Source organism: Panulirus ornatus, chromosome 2, assembly GCF_036320965.1.
Source record: "Panulirus ornatus isolate Po-2019 chromosome 2, ASM3632096v1, whole genome shotgun sequence".
Lineage (NCBI taxonomy): Eukaryota > Metazoa > Arthropoda > Malacostraca > Decapoda > Palinuridae > Panulirus > Panulirus ornatus.
In genome coordinates, this window is record NC_092225.1 from 27,366,458 (window position 1) to 27,389,034 (window position 22,577).

Sequence of the window (22,577 nt, forward strand, 5' to 3'; positions counted from 1 at the left end):
AATGGCACCCCCCTCCTCCCACGTGCGTGCGAGGTAGCGCTAGGAAAAGACAACAAAGGCCACATTCGTTCACACTCAGTCTCTCTCTCTCTCTCTCTCTCTCTCTCTCTCTCTCTCTCTCTCTATAGGTGTTTGCTTTGAAGAATGTATGTGAGAAATACTTAGAAAAGCAAATGGATTTGTATGTAGCATTTATGGATCTGGAGAAGGCATATGATAGAGTTGATAGAGATGCTCTGTGGAAGGTATTAAGAATATATGGTGTGGGAGGAAAGTTGTTAGAAGCAGTGAAAAGTTTTTATCGAGGATGTAAGGCATGTGTACGTGTAGGAAGAGAGGAAAGTGATTGGTTCTCAGTGAATGTAGGTTTGCGGCAGGGGTGTGTGATGTCTCCATGGTTGTTTAATTTGTTTATGGATGGGGTTGTTAGGGAGGTAAATGCAAGAGTTTTGGAAAGAGGGGCAAGTATGAAGTCTGTTGGGGATGAGAGAGCTTGGGAAGTGAGTCAGTTGTTGTTCTCTGATGATACAGCACTGGTGGCTGATTCATCTGAGAAACTGCAGAAGCTGGTGACTGAGTTTGGTAAAGTGTGTGGAAGAAGAAAGTTAAGAGTGAATGTGAATAAGAGCAAGGTTATTAGGTACAGTAGGGTTGAGGGTCAAGTCAATTGGGAGGTGAGTTTGAATGGAGAAAAACTGGAGGAAGTGAAGTGTTTTAGATATCTGGGAGTGGATCTGGCAGCGGATGGAACCATGGAAGCGGAAGTGGATCATAGGGTGGGGGAGGGGGCGAAAATTCTGGGGGCCTTGAAGAATGTGTGGAAGTCGAGAACATTATCTCGGAAAGCAAAAATGGGTATGTTTGAAGGAATAGTGGTTCCAACAATGTTGTATGGTTGCGAGGCGTGGGCTATGGATAGAGTTGTGCGCAGGAGGATGGATGTGCTGGAAATGAGATGTTTGAGGACAATGTGTGGTGTGAGGTGGTTTGATCGAGTGAGTAACGTAAGGGTAAGAGAGAGATGTGTGGAAATAAAAAGAGCGTGGTTGAGAGAGCAGAAGAGGGTGTTTTGAAGTGGTTTGGGCACATGGAGAGAATGAGTGAGGAAAGATTGACCAAGAGGATATATGTGTCGGAGGTGGAGGGAACGAGGAGAAGAGGGAGACCAAATTGGAGGTGGAAAGATGGAGTGAAAAAGATTTTGTGTGATCGGGGCCTGAACATGCAGGAGGGTGAAAGGAGGGCAAGGAATAGAGTGAACTGGAGCGATGTGGTATACCGGGGTTGACGTGCTGTCAGTGGATTGAATCAAGGCATGTGTAGCGTCTGGGGTAAACCATGGAAAGCTGTGTAGGTATGTATACTTGCGTGCGTGGACGTATGTATATACATGTGTATGGGGGGGAGGTTGGGCCATTTCTTTCGTCTGTTTCCTTGCGCTACCTCACAAACGCGGGAGACAGCGACAAAGTATAACAAAAAACAACAAAACAAACAATATATATATATATATATATATGTGAGTGTGCACATACATACATACACATGAATATACTCAAAGTTGTTCACCTTCATCTATTCCTAGCGCCAGCACACCCAACAGGAAACAGTATCACCATCCTCTGCATCAGTGGGGTAGCGCCAAGAAACATAAAGAAAGGCCACATCCGTTCAAATCCTTATCCACATCAAGGCCCCACAGGCCTTTCCACAATTTACCCTGGACATTTCACATGCCCTGGTTCAGTCCATGGATGGCTCAAGAATACCACATTGTTCCAATTCACTCTATTCCATGCAAACCTTTTACCCTTCTGAATGTTTAGGCCCCAATCACTCACAATATTTTTCCCTCCATCCTTCCATCTCCAATTTGGTCTACTAGCTCACTTGAAAACAAATTAAGTAATTTGGAAGGCATACAGTGTGTTATTCAGGTATGTTTGGCCTAATTGGGGATTTTATCATATCACGGTGGAATTCTTACCCAGCTCCCACAGCTTCTCAGTTCAAACACACTCAGTATATAATCCATAACATGATACACTTTCATTGTTTTTCAATTATTTTTTGTGCACAGTCCTCTTTTAAGTTCCTACCTAATGCACGGAATGACAATCACCTACATTTTCAGGAAATTGTAAGAAAAAATAGGTGAAACAGATGGAGGTTGTACCTTCTACTGATCATCAGTGATTGTGTTTACTTCAAAACGTTCAACGTATAATTGATAAAATGAGATGCATTGTATTTTCCACATAATCTCTTCAAAAGATTCTTATCTATAAATACAACACTTTCATTTTCAGAAAACTGTATAAGAAAACAGCTAAAGATGGGCGATGGCTGACATAATATCTTACCAATACACTCCCACAAAAAGTTTTTTGTTTCTCCCTGGGTAACTTGAGGTCTACATCATTTTTTTTTTTTTTTTTGTCTTATTCTTCTTTGGTGAACTCTCGCTTTGTAAGAAAATTCTTTTTTGTTGCTTTACTGTTTTGATGTTATAGAAATATTTCAACATTTGGAAGATTGACCTGGTGAGAGTACTGGGATGAAATAATTCTTTTTTCTTTAAATGGGTACAAATCATTTTTAACATCACAGCAAAGATTTTTCTGCTAACTTAAATGAACACAACTTTAGCAGTTTTGCTGGCAAACATTGTCATTCCATCATTTTTGGATACTTTTGGTATACATTCTTTGGGGCTTTGTTATAACCAATCTGCTTTAACCATATTCTTTTACATTTTTCAAAATACATAGATGATAGTTCATTAATTCATTAAGAGGAACTTTCTGAAGAAACCTTCGTACAAAAATTTAAGAAAAATATAAAATAACATACAAGTCTATTGATTATAATTTGAATGTTTTGAAAGGAAAACAATCGACATCATTTTGGAGAATGTAAGCCCTAATGCTCACGAGCAGTGGGTAGTAGTAGTAGGTTGGAACATTAGATAATAATTGGTAAGAATATTAGGTTGAAGCCTCTGAAAACACTGTACAAGAGCTATCCTCTACCAGTAGTTTGTTAAGAGTGAGGTACTAAAATGATAAGAAGCGGCAATTGGCATTCACTAGTTATGAAGGCTATTTTGCCGTGGCTACCACCTTAAGGGAGTTCCCTAAGGGAACGAGAGTCAGAGATGTAGATGGATAGATATAATGCAAGACCATTACTTCAATTATTTTCTCCTATAATTTTTCTATTATGTAGATAATCATCAATTCAATCATTAGGTAAAAACTTATTGAAAAGAACTGTGTACAAAACACTAAATGAAAATGATAATTTACAATATCATTTCATTGATTTATATACTGAATATTTTGAACTGTAGGGGATCATGCAACCCAAGATGACACAGAAAAAGAAGTAATAAACATATGGAGATGTAACTCTATACTTTCATGTGGTTAGCTCTATGCGTTAGCCCCACATTTTGGCAAAATGGTGGTAGCAATATACAGAAGTAGTCAGTGGTAATGTTACAGGGGAGCATTGTCTAGAAACATTAGGTAGAAGTAGTACGTATGAGAACATTAGGAGTATTATTAAGTTGTAGGTTGGACAATTAGGCAGTATCATTAGATAGACACATTAGGTAGTAGTAGTTAGGAGGAACATTAGGTAAAAGCCTCTAAAAACAGTACACTAGAGTCGCCCTCTGCCAATAGCCATTAAGTGAGGCACTAAAGGATAAGATGTGGCACTGGAGTTCGACAGCTATGGAGACTCTTTTGCCATGTCCACCCCTTTATAGGAGTTCCCAAAGGAAACAGATGTCAGATATATATATATAGAGACATTCTCAATTAGAATTTTCAAAGTTTAATTTGTAATACATATGTTATATAACTAGTGTTGCAAGACTCTGCCAGCTTTTGGTTAAGCTGCGAGTGAAAAGTCATCTTTGGCAAGGCTGTACCATAATCTCTTGACAATAAGGAGTACAGTATCATCAAATAATTTCCCATTCTAAAGGAGTTCATCATTTCCCTGCTACTGGAATTAGTGCACCATTAGAGCAACAGAAGTTTCTGGAAAAGGGGTCCTGGAGTAACACCAAGACCCTTATAAGAAAGACATTCCAATGCAGTTATGAATAAGGCAACAGCAGGGATAGCAGTATCAATACGCTAGGCATGTAACCTTTCATTCCAAGAGGCAACAGTACCATGGCAAAAAACGATGAAGTCAGTCATACTGATGTAAGTGAATATCTTAGTAGCAGGTACGTAGAAATAAAAGCAACTAGCAATACCTCAATTACTTGGCATCCCATGTTGTTCAGGATGCACTAAACATCTACCAACTGAGTGAGTGAGTATTTGTCACAGTTTATTCTGAAGTTGGAATAATGATGTACTTCTTTCAGGCACCCTCTAAGCATCCTATTTGAGCAGGTATCTGTCAGTTTATTTAGCAGTTGGAATAATGATGTGCTTCTTTCAGGCACCCTCTAAGCATCCTATTTGAGCAGGTATCTGTCAGTTTATTGAGCAGTTGGAATACTGATGTGCTTTTTGTAAGGACTATTTTCTGTATGTATTCCACTGCGTTAGTATTTGCCATATCTCATTTTAAAGGCTGGAAAAATGATGTGTATTGTACTGCATTGTCTCATATGTAATATGTATTGTATATTTTGCTACAGGTGTATCTTTATTTCAGATGCTCTGTTGAATTATGTTGAAGAGGTTAAGGTACTCTTGGTATTATTACAGTAGGAACTCATCATAAAAAGAAAAAAGGAAGCCTGCTGTATGACTTCCAACTTTTCATTTCCTTCTTTACTGTACTAGTCTTGACTCTGTTCACCATGCTCTATTTTTCATTCAACTAATATTAGCAATCTGACACTTTCAGACAAACAAAAATAAATCATTACAGTATTCTTTTCAAATACGTGAGCAGGAGGGCTTCCATCTTCCTTATTTGTTTTTCATACTCATTTTACCACTTCCTGTTCATTATATTATATTCATCAACCTACGAATGTTAGTAATAGGTAGTAGGTGGTGGGAAGGGACTGACCAGGGTGGTAATACCACCTGGGTGTTAGGTGAGAGGTGACTGCAGCACAGTAAGCCAGCACCAAAGTGCACACCACATTCCTTTCTCTTTTCTGACTCATATACTTGTGGCTTGCTTTGAATTCACCTACAAATACATACTTCCTAGTCATCACTCACATAAAGCATGCCAACATGTAATCATCCCGATTCACAGAGCAAGAAAACTACCCAAACATCTTCTGTTTGTTGTAAAAGGCAACTAATTGAGGCAAAAGTAGACTGGAAACCCTCCCATCCTCACACCTTCACTTTTCAAAGAGAGAAACAGAAGAAAGAGCCATGCAAAGATTTTTCTATGAAGGCTCAGATTTACGTGTCTAAATGTGCATGGATGTTATGAGGATGAAAAGACAGGAGTTTAATGTAAGCAAACTGAATGTTCTGGCCGTGAATTAAATTTTGTTGATGGAGAACGAGACAGCTTAATGGTCTGAGAGCGTTCAGGAGGTAAAGACTGGATTTTGTGTGAGGGCAAGCTGAAAGGAAGTGGTGGCAATTATTGACGCAGGTGGAGCTGCACACTTGTGTTCAAGAATGTAAGAAAGTGTATTCATATTCAAGACTGAAGTGAGGTCAAATATGAGAGGTGCTCAACCACCTAGATGTGAGGGGAATAAAGAAGAAAGGGGTGCTTTTTTGTAAGGTGCTGAGTAACTGCTCCCACAATTTTAATGTAAAGAAATGAGTCTTGGTGTTACAGGATCTGAATGCAAGAGAAGGCCATGAAGCACATCAATCAGTGTATAACAGGGGGCATGGGGTACCCAGTGTAAATGAAAATAAGGGATAGCTTTTAACTTGTTCCTTGGTAAAGTATTGGTAATTGTGAATACTTGCTGTATACATGGATGAATGGGGATGGGGTCAATGGGCATAAGATACTGGATTTACATGTTACATAACTAAGTGTGTAAAAAACATGCTGTTGGATGTGAACCTGCCAAGAGGAGCAGCAGGTGGGATGTCAGATCATTTTCTTGGTGGAAGCAAGTGTGAAATTTTGTAAAGGTTTTAGAAAAAAAAGGATGTGATATGTAAAAGAAATAATGCAATAAAGGTTGTTGCTGCTATGCAGAGAGTGAGTGCTTAGAGTGCTACTGCACATCAATCACCACCCTGAACTCCAAAAGGGACAAGCTCATCTGCAGTCCAACCTAAAGTTCATGGTCAGACAGTCAGCCTCATGCTAACTCCTTCTCATTGAAGGATGAAAAATCCGCAGAGGTGGCTAGCCCTTTGTAATCTTCAATTACTTTTCAGCATATAGCCAATATGGGCAGAAGTATCTACTAGACTGATGAACAACAAAGTACATACTTATCAACTACATTCCTTCTGTAAGATCTGGAAATGACAAGAGCATATTTATTTACTTAATGAGGAGGCTTTCCATTTATGTAAAGCCCTAACAAAAGTCTACTGTAGTTGTGAAGATATACAGGATCTGAGGTGGACGCTTTCTAGTTAATAATGGGCTCTACTAACATGATTCAAATTTGTTCATGTTGTCTAATTATGGTACAAATGTTAAATCTTTTGATTATATTATGGTTCCATGGACTTTCCACATAACCTGTTACTTATGACGAAACCAATATGAAAGTTCTGAGCAAAGGTATCCTTATCTCACCTTTAAACAAAAAAAAGCTGAAAAATTGAAATTCCAATCTTTCTTTTTATCAACAGTCAGCTAAGATTATCAATGCTTGTTCAGTGCCTTATAATAATTGCAGAAGTCCCCTGCCAACCACTAGGGCTACGTTCCTGGGCCTGGTAGTTGGCAAAGTACAGGGCCTATGGGAAAGGGGATTGGTGGAATGACCCTGAAAAACATATATCAAGTCCTGTAATGCACACCAAAAGTTAAAAACAAGCATGTTTTATTTAAAAAAAACAGCATGCTTATTCCATAAAAGTGCAAAGAAATGATGTATAAAACTGTATGGTAATAATATGAAGGTAATGTGTCACCAATGATGCTGTGCCTCTGTACTCCCACAAAGCAGCCAACCAGCAACGCCACATAACAGGCTAACTCGACATTCACCCAAGCAACACTGCCTGGTTGTGACAATCCTCCTGCCTCTTCCTAGAAATGGTGGTCTGCAAGGCTGGGCCACAAGTAGCCCAATGCAACATTACACTCATTCAATGCATGCACAATTTTTTGGTGGTATCAACTGTGGATACTCAAAACTTGATGCCACAGTTGGAAAATTGCATGCATTATTCTAAGTTATATACAATCAAAACCATGGTGGGCAAGGAACATCTGTAGATGATGCCTGTATGAAAATTCTAAAGTGATATTCCATTTAACAATATGCTTGTCGTTCCAATTTCAATCAATGGACTTAGGAGCTCCTTGGCCTGGAAACATCAAAACAAAATGGGCAAGTTATGTCCATATATTCCTTCAGTGCATCAAAACATGTTCTATATTCTTAAGAGGCTTACTATCAATTAGCAAGATATATGTAACAGTTAGTAATAATACCATAAAATACGGCTATTTTACAACCACCACAAGCTTGTAGACTCATCTTCCAATTATCATGAAATGATGATAAAAGTACAAAAGGGTTTCAATGAAAGTTTTCAGGAACATCAGAATTCACCTCCACCACAATATACTATGGATCAAACAAGGCACTCTATTTCATATTTGGCAAAATCTACACACTTTTCTTGTCCTCTCTTGTTTAAATAAGGTGTTGCTACCTACTCCATGAAATTTCAAAGGCTATGGTGCATCAAAGGTACAGTGTTAAACCACGAAGAAAGACATACCTACCATGTTATACTGAAGTATAATGTTGACCATTCATATGACTATCTGACTTATCACAGGCACAAGACAAACAGATAGATATGTATTACATTTTCTCTTCCAGTACTAAGAAGATTATGCTCAAGGTATATCAACCCTTTTGTTGCATCAAGAAGACATATTCATGAACATATTTTTCCCATTTACAATGTAAATCAGACTTACCCCTTGGCTTTAGAAAAACTTTTCCCTAAACAAAAACAAGTGGAAATATTACTTACACCCTTGAAAAGCCTGCCATACCTCCATGCACACTACCTTCTGTCAGAAAAGTCTAAATAGGATTGCTGACCAACCACACAGTTAGTTGATTTCTCACTTTCCATTCTTTAAAGATGACTTTATCAATTTACTGTTTATCTTAGATATATATTCAGTATTAGAGCATCTATCCCCTAATATCCTATTTTATCATTTCTCATTGTTATTACACTTGATCATCATTTCCCACATCAACTGGGCAGTGCCATGAAACAGACGAAGAAAGAATGGCCCATCCGTTCATATATATACATAAATGCCCATACATGCACATATACATAAATATACACATTCATTTACATATATACACATGTACATATTCATACTTGTTTGCCTTCATCCATTCCTGGTGCTACCCCATCCCAAAGGAAACAGCATTGCTATCCCCTGCTTCAGTGAGGTAGCGCCAGGAAAACACAAAAAAAGGCCACATTTGATCATACGCAGTCTCTAGCTGTCGTGTAAGGCACCAGAACCACAGCTCCCTCTCCACATCCAGGTCCCACACACCTTTTCATGGTTTACCCCAGACGTTTCACATGCCCTGGTTCAGTCCATTGACAGCATGTCGACCCCAGTATACCACATTGTTCCAATTCACTCTATTCCCTGCATGCTTCTCAACCTAATGTATGTTCAGAACCCGATCACTCAAAATCTTTTTCACTCTATCTTTCCACCTCCAATTTGGTCTCCCACTTTTCCTTGTTCCCTCTACCTCTGACATATATATCCTTTTTCAATCAACAATAATAAGAGTAATAATAACAGCAACTATAGAAGAAGTGAAGGATTTCAGAAAATGACTACCCATCTTTACAGAGTAAATTTAGATTATGTCAGTACGGAATAAAGTATTATTCTTTTTGTGGAACAACAATACTCTTCAGGGTACCCTTGAAAATTATTCACTGAGTAAAAGGGTTAAGAGTGCAAAGGATATCTAACAGGAAAAAAAAACAAAAAAGTATAAACAATTTCCAAATGCTGCAAGGACAATTTGGCTGATGACAAATTACACTAATCATGGGTTTACCAATTTGTCAATGATACTCATCCCTTCTTTCAACAGAATGCTACAGTCAAACTATAAATTACTTCTATCCCTTCAGTGTCTAACAACATGACAAACTGATGAAAAATCTCAAACAAAGCTCCCATATCTGGCTTCACATTGGTAGCCCTGCTTCCCATATATGTGAATATGTGGAAGCACCTATGACACTACCCATGTCGAATGCCATAATGCAATAACATCACAATCACACTTACCAATCCTATCAAGATGACAGGCGAGGTAGCGTTTTGTTTGAAATCTATTGCACCCAGTAGTAAAAAGAATTCATGGTCTGACTGTATGTCCACAATGTTCCATAAGTCAAACCCATAATGTCAAAATTTTTCTTACCAAAGAAGTAGCAAGTTATGTCTATGATGCTACATAACCATAGAATCTTATTTTCTACTTTGACAATTTATATACATACTATGTATCTATAAGCTCTTTTACTTGAATTGTAGCTCATGCTCGATTGCTGTGTAACCACAGTCTTTCTCAGTGCAGTTCGTCACACCCAGAGTTGTGTTAGTAAGGCCTTTCTTAGTGTGACATGTCACACAAACACACTCTTGTTTGAGTATGGCCTTTCCTATGGATCCTATGGATCAAATACAGACTGATGTGTAACCATGGTCATCCTTCCTTAGCACAGCAAGGCACATAAAACAAAGTTCTGCGACCACAGTTTCTCTTATCATCAATAAATGATCACACCAACATAATTGTACAACTTGGTATACCCTTTTTAATGTAGCAGGCTACAATGACTGTTGTGTCAACATGGTTTTGCTCAGTGTAGCTGGCATGCCCATATTCTTAGACAGCCAAGGTCTAACTTAGACTGGCATTAGCCAGTGAAAAAGAAACTCTCCACCAAGAAAACACATACTGCAATCTTTGGCACGAAAACTAATGAATGCTAAAATCTCTATGATGGAGACTACAGCTGGCTTTGAATCAATTCTCATCATGACTTTTGAGAGTGGATTCATAATTGAAGCAGAATTTTCTCTTTTTACACTGAGTGACATGGCACTTGCAAAACATGCTCCAATCAAAGCCATCTTGGGTGAAAAGAGAGCAAGGTTAGAGAAAGAATGAAAAAAGTGATCAGAGCTCCTCAGGAGTTTGTAAATCTCTTCATGGCAGAGAGGTTATAAGAAGAAGGGAAGATGAAAGGAGGAGGAGACCAACAGCTTTGCTGTTTTTGAGAAGGAGGAGGTATTGTAAAGGTCAATCTTCATGTAACTATTCTCCACATAGAAAGCAGGAGAAACATAAACCAGACATGAGTCATGGGCCCAAGCCTTGGTGGTAGGGACACAGACAGACAGTTCTCAAGAGCACTGGCCAAAATACCATTCTGGTTAACAAAGAGATGGAGGATGAACCACCCAAAATAAGTGAGAGTTACCTAAATAAACAGAAAAATAAGACCCATGTAGACATAAAGTAGCTTCTCACAAGAGAAATAATTATGGCACCTTTTGGAAAGCAGATTTTGTATCAACAATGATGATTGTTTAGGGCTCCCAGGACAAAGTGGAGAATACTGTTATGCCCAACATATCTATGTTACTGCAGGGATCAATAATGGTGTTTTCGAAGTATGACAAAAAGGGATGACATTTACAAAGACATAGATACACTGCATATTAGCACAACTGAACATATCCAGCTTTCTGCTTTCCTATTCTGAGATCTTCATGAGTAAAGGCATACAAATTGGAATCAGCAGCCTATGAGTAAATGCAGTTAGATATTAGAGATCATTCATGGAGTGAAGAAATTAGAGGGGAAGCTACACATTAAGGAACAGAAATTTGCAGAAAAGCCAAAAGAAGTAAGTCTGAGAAGTAAAGACCTATGCCATACCCTCTCTAATGGTCTGGCAATGTCAAGAGCCACATTAATGATTTAACTAAGTCTCTGATATGCTTTGTCCACGATGTGAATGGCATCAGAGAAGAGGTAATCAGGTTTGGAGAGAGGGTGACAGGATGAATTACCAAAGTTATCAGAGATGCTTTTGGCTAAGAACCAGAGAGATCTACCTTGGGAAGTAGTTACTATATCCAGTCTGCTCAGTGTTTTTGATTCCTTACCACTCTTTCTCTTCTTCAATGACTCACAGTGAATCAACATAAAAGCTCTCATTCTTCCCACAAGGGTATTCCCACATAGGGGTAATATAACTAATATTTTTTTCTTCCCATATGGCTCATACTTTTGCATCTACAACTCCTTAAACTGGGAGAAGACTAATGCTTCTTCTCCTCCCCCTGGGTTACTGTGACTGTTTTTACTGTGGCCTTGGGAAAACTGAACTGAACCATAATTTTTCTTCCAATATATATAATACAGTTGCTATTACACTTCTTGAAATGAGAGTATTGTTTTATCTATTTCACCTTAAAATTACCTAATCATCCTTATCTTTTCTCAAGGCCATGTAAAATCTTCAAACTCTTTCCCAAGTTAACAAGCCTTTCTCCAAAGATGAAATGCCTTAAAACTTGGGTATATGCAAGTCTTCACCCTTTCCCAGGCTTAACACACCTTTAAACTCTTCTTCAGTCTAACATAAGTCTTCACACTCTTTTCCCAGAGGCTATAACACGGTTTTAAACATGTTGCCTTGGGCAAACAAAAGTCTCCACACTTTCCCCAGAGATACAACAAGCCTTCAAACTCTTTCCTTAAGGCTAAAACTAGTCTTTAAACTCTTTCCCTAAGGTCAAATCATATCTTCAAATTTTCCCTACAGCTAACACAAGTCCTCCAACTATACCCAGGGTAAATTGAAATAATTTTATTATTCCCATTAGGCTAACAACCATTTTCTCAGGTTTACACACATTTTCTTATTCCATACAAAAGTAAAAGCATTTATTGTATTCTTTGCCTCAAGAATAACAAATATTCTTTTACTCTTCCCTTAGGTTACCATATACCCTCATACTCTTCCTCATTGGTTAATACAGTTTCCCAGAGTATTTCATGCTTTAAATCTAAGCAGTTGTGTGATGGAGAATGTTCAAGACATAGGGCCCCATGAATGTAAGACTCCCTCCCCACAGTTCAAATATGTAATTACACAAACACATGCACTGATACATGGTTGAAGCAACTGTAAAGGAATGGGGATGGGACAAAGTGAAAGAGGGTCTCAATGTGATTATCATCTAGCAGAAAATGGACTTCAAGATTCTGTGTGTGAGAAGAATTCATGAGTTAACACTACCCCAACCTGTCAACAGAGTCCCACATTAGATTAGTAGTGGAAACAAGATGACTTCTGGCAAATATCAAAATACCTTTCAAGAATGTGGATTAGGAAAATTTCTTCAAGTTATTCATAGCCTACATTTGCCCAAAACTAGAATATTCTTCTCAATGCTCAAGAAATGGGGCCCCATGTGTGTAAAACTCTCCTCCCTGTACAAAACAATTAGGAAATTACAAATGGGTAATCTCACACACACACACACACACACACACACACACACACACACACACACACACACACACACATACACACAAACACTCATATTACACTGCATAACATGTAATTACCTAAAAATAAATGGTGATAAGCTTATACTTACAGGTCTGCAACGATAATGATGTAGAGGAGACAACTGTCACTTCATCCATCAAACAAAAATGATATACAGAACTCTGCTGCTAAATTTACATATGTACAGTAATATTGACATAAGTACTATGTTGCCAAACATGACAATAATGGTCAGCATAATGCCAGAAAACTTAATACTGTACAACAATACATATGCACACAATGCTAAGTTGCCAAACTTAATGCTATACAAAAATCATAATGTACAGTATGATTTTGCTACACCTGGGTGCACAACAATAATGATGTACAGTAATAAGCTCATACACTTACAGCTGCACAATATTGATACAAATTACTATGCAATAATACTTACCTTTGTACAACAGACTAATGGACAGCACAGGGCTACTATACTTACAGATGTCCAGCAATACTGACGTATAGTGCTTTACTGCTCTACGTACAACTGTTCAACAGTAATGATGTACAAGTACTATACTGGTGCATATACTGTACAATAATATGTTGAGAATTTCAATTACAAAAATACCAGCAAGAAAAAATCTAAACTAGAAAATCCATCTATGGTAAAGGCCTCATTGCTTAATATCTACGACCCTCTGAGGCATACAATGGCTACCACAAAACTGGCAGCATGAATATTTGGCTGACTGTGGTCATCATCTGGACTTTGAACTGTACATTTAATATCACATCATCTGTGACTTTGATCTTTGACTTACAAATGCCAAAACCTAACAATTTCTTCTTTTTGCGTTTTCTGGTGTTTTCAAAATTTAATCAAATCTATCTAGTAGTTTTACACACTTCTTTTTCCACAGATAGCATCATAGACATACAAAGAGATGAATGATGGGTACACCAAAAACGATTCCTCTGCAAATGCAGAAGTAAAGATTGCTTTGTGAGCAAATATCATATTGCAAACACCAAAGTGTCACGGCAGTCACTGCCAAACATTCATGAATTACTTAAGAAAATGTCTGAATTACAACAGGTTGGTTTGAGGTTAAGAGGCATTAAACTACCATAAACTACACACAAGTTATCAGCATTCATGATTACTGATGAACTATACCTAATCATCATAACTACAACTTGGCTAAAAAATGAAGAACTTTTCAAAAACTTTATCTATACAATATGACTGGAGAACCATATAATGGCTACTGGAGTGTCTGTAATCACTAATATCCTACCTTACACATTATCATTTTGAGGTATTCAAAATATGTAAAAATATGATGAAGCCATTTATGCTTCCTTAATTGAAAAGATCATAACAATAATACTCAAAATGTCAGTGAGAATATACCCATTCATTTAAATGACAAGAATTAACAAATACAACTAACATCAAATTAATTAAATGATTGGATACACCCACTTTCATATCACACAGTTTCATAATGATAAATAACATTAACAGCAATACAATGACCAGAAAATACATCAGATTCAACAAACACACAATGCTAAGACCTTAAGTGTACTCTGACTAGATATTCATGCTACACTACATTAGTTCCAATATAATCTACTCAGTACATTTATTCATTCCTTACAACATAAAGATAACCAGAAAAAGGTGTTGAGGTGCACTTTGCTTATGTTATCTCAGCAACTGTTATCATAAACATCATTAGCCAAGCTTATCATAAACATCGATGCAGGAGTGCAGAGTGGGAAGAGTTTGCCAATCCCATTATCAACTCAAAGTAGTAATACTTTATGCCAAAGCTAGTCCTACCTCTGCTTCAAATACATAAATATTCCCTTACAAAAAAGCCTCTGGTGCAGAGACTGATCTTGAATGCAAACACTGGTCCTAATTTTTGGCACAAGTGGTTCAACTAGAGTTTAATAAGACTTAGCTAAGTATAAAAGCATAGATGGCAAATATCTTATTACATACATTTAACTTGCAGCTCATTCCAGCAAAAATAGACAGACTTACATAAGATTCTCTTGACCATGATGGAAATGCTTAAGGCAGTCAACCCCATCAACTACAGCTGCCCTTCTTAAATTAGTATAAGTAAAATATTCCAAAATGACAACCATTAACATTCCAAAGAGAACTAATGAGAAAAACAAATGGTTGCTGCACTACAGATATCCATTAACATGGGAAGGCTGTGAGCCAAACATGCTGAGTGGGTAGGCCTGGTGAATGGGGAAAACTGACATGGTTGACCCAGAAGCAAAGGACGGGCATTTGACAGATTAAGGGTGTTGGGTGGGTAGGCTCACGAGTGGATCAACTGAGGAGGGAGGCTAGGGGAGTTGAACAGCCAGATGAATCCTACAGCCTCTATGAGCTGGAGTAGCGAGGCAAGCAAGGTGGTTCTGTGTCATATCTGTAGGTGATGAGGCAGGACGATTTTGGGGCTGAGAGGGCGGAGGACCAGAGGGACGGAGGGCAGGAGGGGTGACGGTAAGCCATCTTCGCTTACCTGTGCTTAGTGTCTAGAACTTTTGAAACATCCTTGTTGCTAATCTCACTCTCACGCACTTGCTCTGTTAAACTCTTGCGAATTGAGTTACGTAAACTGAAACATAATGAAAAATCACACTTTAGTTTATATACATGTTTTATGAGTACTCTACAGTCATTAAAAGTTGATGAGAAGCAAAATACTGATCTATTTTCAACTTCACACATTTAAATTTGGTCACCAAGAGGTATAGTTCTCATACCATGATATTTCTTCAGGTCTTTCAAGCAGTTTATCTACTGATATTTCTCACTCTGAACTAAGTGATCACTGAGTTTCTTGACTATTCTATTAAGGCCAGAAAAAGTTTGGAAGAATGAAACAAACTTCTGGGGACACATACTTAGTTACTGGTGGAGGAGCAATATTGTGCAGAACAAAGAGAGTTATATATCACTATACAAAAGGACAGCAAGGAAAAGCTGTGTCCCTCCACTTTCACTACCATGGGGTAACTGCAGTGGCAACTCAAGTAAACTGACTTCTAAGACTGTAATGTGCTGCCAGACACATGATATCCCCACCATAAGCAAGTAACAGGTTTAGTACTCTAAACACAACCTGCTGCATGACACCCTTATCATTAAGAGTAATCATTCTTTTTTCTGTGGACACTGTCCATACATATTCATCCAACTTAGCTTTCTACTCAACAAATATATGCCTTCATTCACATTTCTAGTTTTTCTCAACACTTTTTTTCTACTCATGTTATTCAGTTATAATTATTCTTCAAGTCATTCTCTCCATTCACTCTCAACATACCTGTAATCTGACTTTCCTTTCACAACAAATCTCCATAATACTTTCCTACCTCTCACACTGTTCATTCTCTTCTTCCATCTACCCTGACAATAACTAAGCATTTACACACTTACAGTCTTCCTTCTGTCATAGTTTAAACACAATGATGCAATGTCTCATTTTTTCAGCAATCCATCTATGTGAAACTTCATATTAAATTCTAAAAAAGGAATTATCAAAGACTTACGTTTTAACACATACATCTGGCAGAAGGCAAGCCAAAGGTATGAATATCAATCCAAACCAAAAGACTGGTGAGGAGTAAACCTGAAAAAAAAATAAAGATATGTTATATTTATACTTTTTTATTTGCTTTGTCGCTGTCTCCCGCGTTAGCGAGGTAGCGCAAGGAAACAGACGAAAGAATGGCCCAACCCACCCACATACACATGTATATATATACACGTCCACACACGCAAATATACATACCTATACATCTCAATGTACACATATATATATACATACACAAACATATACATATATACACATGTACATAATTCATACTGTCTGCCTTTATTTATTCCCATCGCCACCTCGCCACACATGAAATAGCAACCCCCTCCCCCTCATGTGCGCGAGGTAGCGCTAGGAAAAAACAACAAAGGCCCCATTCCTTCACACTCAGTCTCTAGCTGTCATGCAATAATGCATCGAAACCACAGCTCACTTTCCACATCCAGGCCCCACACAACTTTCCATGGTTTACCCTAGACGCTTCACATGCCCTGCTTCAATCCACTGACAGCACATCGACCCCGGTATACCACATCGTTCCAATTCACTCTATTCCTTGCCCGCCTTTCACCCTCCTGCATGTTCAGGCCCCGATCACTCAAAATCTTTTTCACTCCATCTTTCCACCTCCAATTTGGTCTCCCACTTCTCCTCGTTCCCTCCACCTCTGACACATATACCCTCTTGGTCAATCTTTCCTCACTCATTCTTTCCATGTGACCAAACCATTTCAAAACACCCTCTTCTGCTCTCTCAACCACACTCTTTTTATTTCCACACATCTCTCTTACCCTTACATTACTTACTCGATCAAACCACCTCACACCACATATTGTCCTCAAACATCTCATTTCCAGCACATCCACCCTCCTGCACACAACTCTATCCATAGCCCACGCCTCGCAGCCATACAACATTGTTGGAATCACTATTCCTTCAAACATACCCATTTTTGCTTTCCGAGATAATGTTCTCGATTTCCAAACATTCTTCAAGGCTCCCAGAATTTTCGCCCCCTTTCCCACCCTATGATTCAATTCCGCTTCCATGGTTCCATCCGCTGCCAGATCCACTCCCAGATATCTAAATATATACATATTTATATCATATTTATTATACTTAATCGCAGTTTCCCATGTCAACAAGGTTGCCCCTAGAAACAGAAGAATGGCCCATCCACGCATATACACATATATATACATAAACACCCATACATGCAAATATACATACATATACATATCAACATATACATTTTTTTTTTTTTTTTTTTTTTTTTTTTTTTTTTTTTATACTTTGTCGCTGTCTCCCGCGTTTGCGAGGTAGCGCAAGGAAACAGACGAAAGAAATGGCCCAACCCCCCCCCCATACACATGTACATACACACGTCCACACACGCAAATATACATACCTACACAGCTTTCCATGGTTTACCCCAGACGCTTCACATGCCTTGATTCACTCCACTGACAGCACGTCAACCCCTGTATACCACATCACTCCAATTCACTCTATTCCTTGCCCTCCTTTCACCCTCCTGCATGTTCAGGCCCCGATCACACAAAATCTTTTTCACTCCATCTTTCCACCTCCAATTTGGTCTCCCTCTTCTCCTCGTTCCCTACACCTCCGACACATATATCCTCTTGGTCAATCTTTCCTCACTCATTCTCTCCATGTGCCCAAACCATTTCAAAACACCCTCTTCTGCTCTCTCAACCACGCTCTTTTTATTTCCACACATCTCTCTCACCCTTACGTTACTTACTCGATCAAACCACCTCACACCACACATTGTCCTCAAACATCTCATTTCCAGCACATCCATCCTCCTGCGCACAACTCTATCCATAGCCCACGCCTCGCAACCATACAACATTGTTGGAACCACTATTCCTTCAAACATACCCATTTTTGCTTTCCGAGATAATGTTCTCGACTTCCACACATTTTTCAAGGCTCCCAAAATTTTCGCCCCCTCCCCCACCCTATGATCCACTTCCGCTTCCATGGTTCCATCCGCTGACAGATCCACTCCCAGATATCTAAAACACTTCACTTCCTCCAGTTTTTCTCCATTCAAACTCACCTCCCAATTGACTTGACCCTCAACCCTACTGTACCTAATAACCTTGCTCTTATTCACATTTACTCTTAACTTTCTTCTTCCACACACTTTACCAAACTCAGTCACCAGCTTCTGCAGTTTCTCACATGAATCAGCCACCAGCGCTGTATCATCAGCGAACAACAACTGACTCACTTCCCAAGCTCTCTCATCCCCAACAGACTTCATACTTGCCCCTCTTTCCAGGACTCTTGCATTTACCTCCCTAACAACCCCATCCATAAACAAATTAAACAACCATGGAGACATCACACACCCCTGCAAAGTGAGAGGGTTAGGGAAAATGATTTGGTAAACAGAGAAGAGGTAGTAAAAGCTTTGCGGAAGATGAAAGCCGGCAAGGCAGCAGGTTTGGATGGTATTGCAGTGGAATTTATTAAAAAAGGGGGTGACTGTATTGTTGACTGGTTGGTAAGGTTATTTAATGTATGTATGACTCATGGTGAGGTGCCTGAGGATTGGCGGAATGCGTGCATAGTGCCATTGTACAAAGGCAAAGGGGATAAGAGTGAGTGCTCAAATTACAGAGGTATAAGTTTGTTGAGTATTCCTGGTAAATTATATGGGAGGGTATTGATTGAGAGGGTGAAGGCATGTACAGAGCATCAGATTGGGGAAGAGCAGTGCGGTTTCAGAAGTGGTAGAGGATGTGTGGATCAGGTGTTTGCTTTGAAGAATGTATGTGAGAAATACTTAGAAAAGCAAATGGATTTGTATGTAGCATTTATGGATCTGGAGAAGGCATATGATAGAGTTGATAGAGATGCTCTGTGGAAGGTATTAAGAATATATGGTGTGGGAGGCAAGTTGTTAGAAGCAGTGAAAAGTTTTTATCGAGGATGTAAGGCATGTGTACGTGTAGGAAGAGAGGAACATATACATACACATATATATACATATATACACGTACATACCCATACTTGCTTGCCTTTATCCATTCCTGTCGCTACCCCATCACACAGGAAATAGCATTGCTACCCCCTGCTTCAGCAAGGTAGTGAGAGGAAAACAGACAAAAAAGGCCATTCATTCACACTCAGTCTCCAGCTGTCATGTGTAATGCACCGAAACCACAGCTCCCTATTCACATCCAGGCCCCACTGAAGCACTTTTTTTTTCTAAAGCAAGTATAAAATGAAAAGGGACCATAATAACCAAGAGTTTAGATGAACAAAGTATCAGTTAACTAGTCAATACAAAAACATTTAGTACTGCTGAACACAGCATCCCACTGAGAATCATTTCTAATTATCATCATAACAAATCTTTTATCCCTACATACATGCTTCTCCCTCATACACATATTCTCAAACTCTGCTCTACTTTCTCCCTGGTCTTCCTTAAAAACTAAAAATATTCATATACATTGATGATACAAAATATACTGATTTCCTAAATACATTCTACAAATGAAACAATTCTACATCAACAAACTGTTCTTGATTTCAACACTTACTTCCTGTACCAATTCTATATCAATCTCAAAAATTCCACAATTCTCTTTCTGTACACAAATACAATGCCACTCTTTCCTCTGAAAATATCTACACTGGATGCACTAAACATGAATTCAGGATCATCAATGGTGAGAAACTGTTTCAGCAAGGTGATGTCAGGAATAAACAAATTCTGGCCTTTTCTAAACACAATCATTCTCTAACTGTAATGTAGAATACACCATAAACAGTCAACTATCCACAGCCAAGCCCCACAGACTATACCATGGTTTACCTCAATCGTTTAATATGACCTGTTTCAGCCCAATGACAGCACCCTCTCCTTCCATACACTCCTTAATGCATTCAGGACTCTTGCCCCCAATTCCTACACTATGACTTCTTTCAACCCCCATAGTTCCAAATGCTTCCTAATCAACACCCAGGTATCTACAGCAATCCACTTCCTTTGGGTCCTGGAAAGAAGGGAAGGTATGCAATCTGTAGGGGCAGAGAAAACCTGAGAAGTCAGTCAATTGTTGTTTGCTGATGACTTGGTGCTGATAGCAGGTATGAGTTAGAAACTACAGAAGTTAATGTCTATGATTAGGAAAGTGTGCGAGAGAAAAAGTTGAGCGCAAATGGAAATGAAATCAAGGTTATTGAGTTTAGCAGTGCAAAGAGACAGGTTTGTTGGGCTGAGTTTGAATGGAGAAAACTTGGAGGAAGTGAAGTGTTTTAGACACCTAGAAGTTAAAATGGCAGCAAATGAAACTATGGAAAAAGGAGCCACAAGAAAGTTGAGGAGGTAAAGGTTCTGGGAGCACTGAAGAATGCTTGGAAAGAGATCATTACCTGTATAGGCAAAATGGGTATGTTTAAAGGTGAAAAGGTCCTGACAATGTTGTATGGACCCAAAGTATGGGTAATAGACAGGAGAGTGCAGAAGAGGGTGAATGTGTTGGAAATAAAATGTTTCAGGACAATATATATTGTGAAGAGGGTTGACTGTGTAAGCAATGACTGGATAAGAGAGAGGTATGGTAAGAAAAGTATGGTTGGCCTTGCTGAAGAGGGTGTGCTGATATGGTTTAGTCATGTAATGAGTTTAAGTGAGGAATGGTTGACAAAAAGGATAGAGAATGAGTTATGAAAGGTTGACAAAAAGGATAGAGAATGAGTTATGAAAGGTTGACAAAAAGGATAGAGAATGAGTTATGAAAGGTTGACAAAAAGGATAGAGAATGAGTTATGAAAGGTTGACAAAAAGGATAGAGAATGAGTTATGAAAGGTTGACAAAAAGGATAGAGAATGAGTTATGAAAGGTTGACAAAAAGGATAGAGAATGAGTTATGAAAGGTTGACAAAAAGGATAGAGAATGAGTTATGAAAGGTTGACAAAAAGGATAGAGAATGAGTTATGAAAGGTTGACAAAAAGGATAGAGAATGAGTTATGAAAGGTTGACAAAAAGGATAGAGAATGAGTTATGAAAGGTTGACAAAAAGGATAGAGAATGAGTTATGAAAGGTTGACAAAAAGGATAGAGAATGAGTTATGAAAGGTTGACAAAAAGGATAGAGAATGAGTTATGAAAGGTTGACAAAAAGGATAGAGAATGAGTTATGAAAGGTTGACAAAAAGGATAGAGAATGAGTTATGAAAGGTTGACAAAAAGGATAGAGAATGAGTTATGAAAGGTTGACAAAAAGGATAGAGAATGAGTTATGAAAGGTTGACAAAAAGGATAGAGAATGAGTTATGAAAGGTTGACAAAAAGGATAGAGAATGAGTTATGAAAGGTTGACAAAAAGGATAGAGAATGAGTTATGAAAGGTTGACAAAAAGGATAGAGAATGAGTTATGAAAGGTTGACAAAAAGGATAGAGAATGAGTTATGAAAGGTTGACAAAAAGGATAGAGAATGAGTTATGAAAGGTTGACAAAAAGGATAGAGAATGAGTTATGAAAGGTTGACAAAAAGGATAGAGAATGAGTTATGAAAGGTTGACAAAAAGGATAGAGAATGAGTTATGAAAGGTTGACAAAAAGGATAGAGAATGAGTTATGAAAGGTTGACAAAAAGGATAGAGAATGAGTTATGAAAGGTTGACAAAAAGGATAGAGAATGAGTTATGAAAGGTTGACAAAAAGGATAGAGAATGAGTTATGAAAGGTTGACAAAAAGGATAGAGAATGAGTTATGAAAGGTTGACAAAAAGGATAGAGAATGAGTTATGAAAGGTTGACAAAAAGGATAGAGAATGAGTTATGAAAGGTTGACAAAAAGGATAGAGAATGAGTTATGAAAGGTTGACAAAAAGGATAGAGAATGAGTTATGAAAGGTTGACAAAAAGGATAGAGAATGAGTTATGAAAGGTTGACAAAAAGGATAGAGAATGAGTTATGAAAGGTTGACAAAAAGGATAGAGAATGAGTTATGAAAGGTTGACAAAAAGGATAGAGAATGAGTTATGAAAGGTTGACAAAAAGGATAGAGAATGAGTTATGAAAGGTTGACAAAAAGGATAGAGAATGAGTTATGAAAGGTTGACAAAAAGGATAGAGAATGAGTTATGAAAGGTTGACAAAAAGGATAGAGAATGAGTTATGAAAGGTTGACAAAAAGGATAG

At 38.3% G+C, this 22,577-nt stretch overlaps 1 protein-coding gene across 1 annotated transcript in view; it reads right to left on the bottom strand.

Moving 5' to 3' along the window:
- The window catches only part of ATP8A (ATPase phospholipid transporting 8A1), a 100,576-nt gene that overhangs the window by 38,666 nt on the left and 39,333 nt on the right, over nt 1–22,577 (bottom strand). Inside the window, exons 19-20 of the mRNA XM_071667965.1 lie at nt 16,335–16,552; nt 15,302–15,397 (exon numbers count right to left, since the gene is read on the bottom strand). Coding sequence (XP_071524066.1) covers nt 15,302–15,397; nt 16,335–16,552 — 314 coding nt within the window. The remainder of the gene's footprint in view (nt 1–15,301; nt 15,398–16,334; nt 16,553–22,577) is intronic.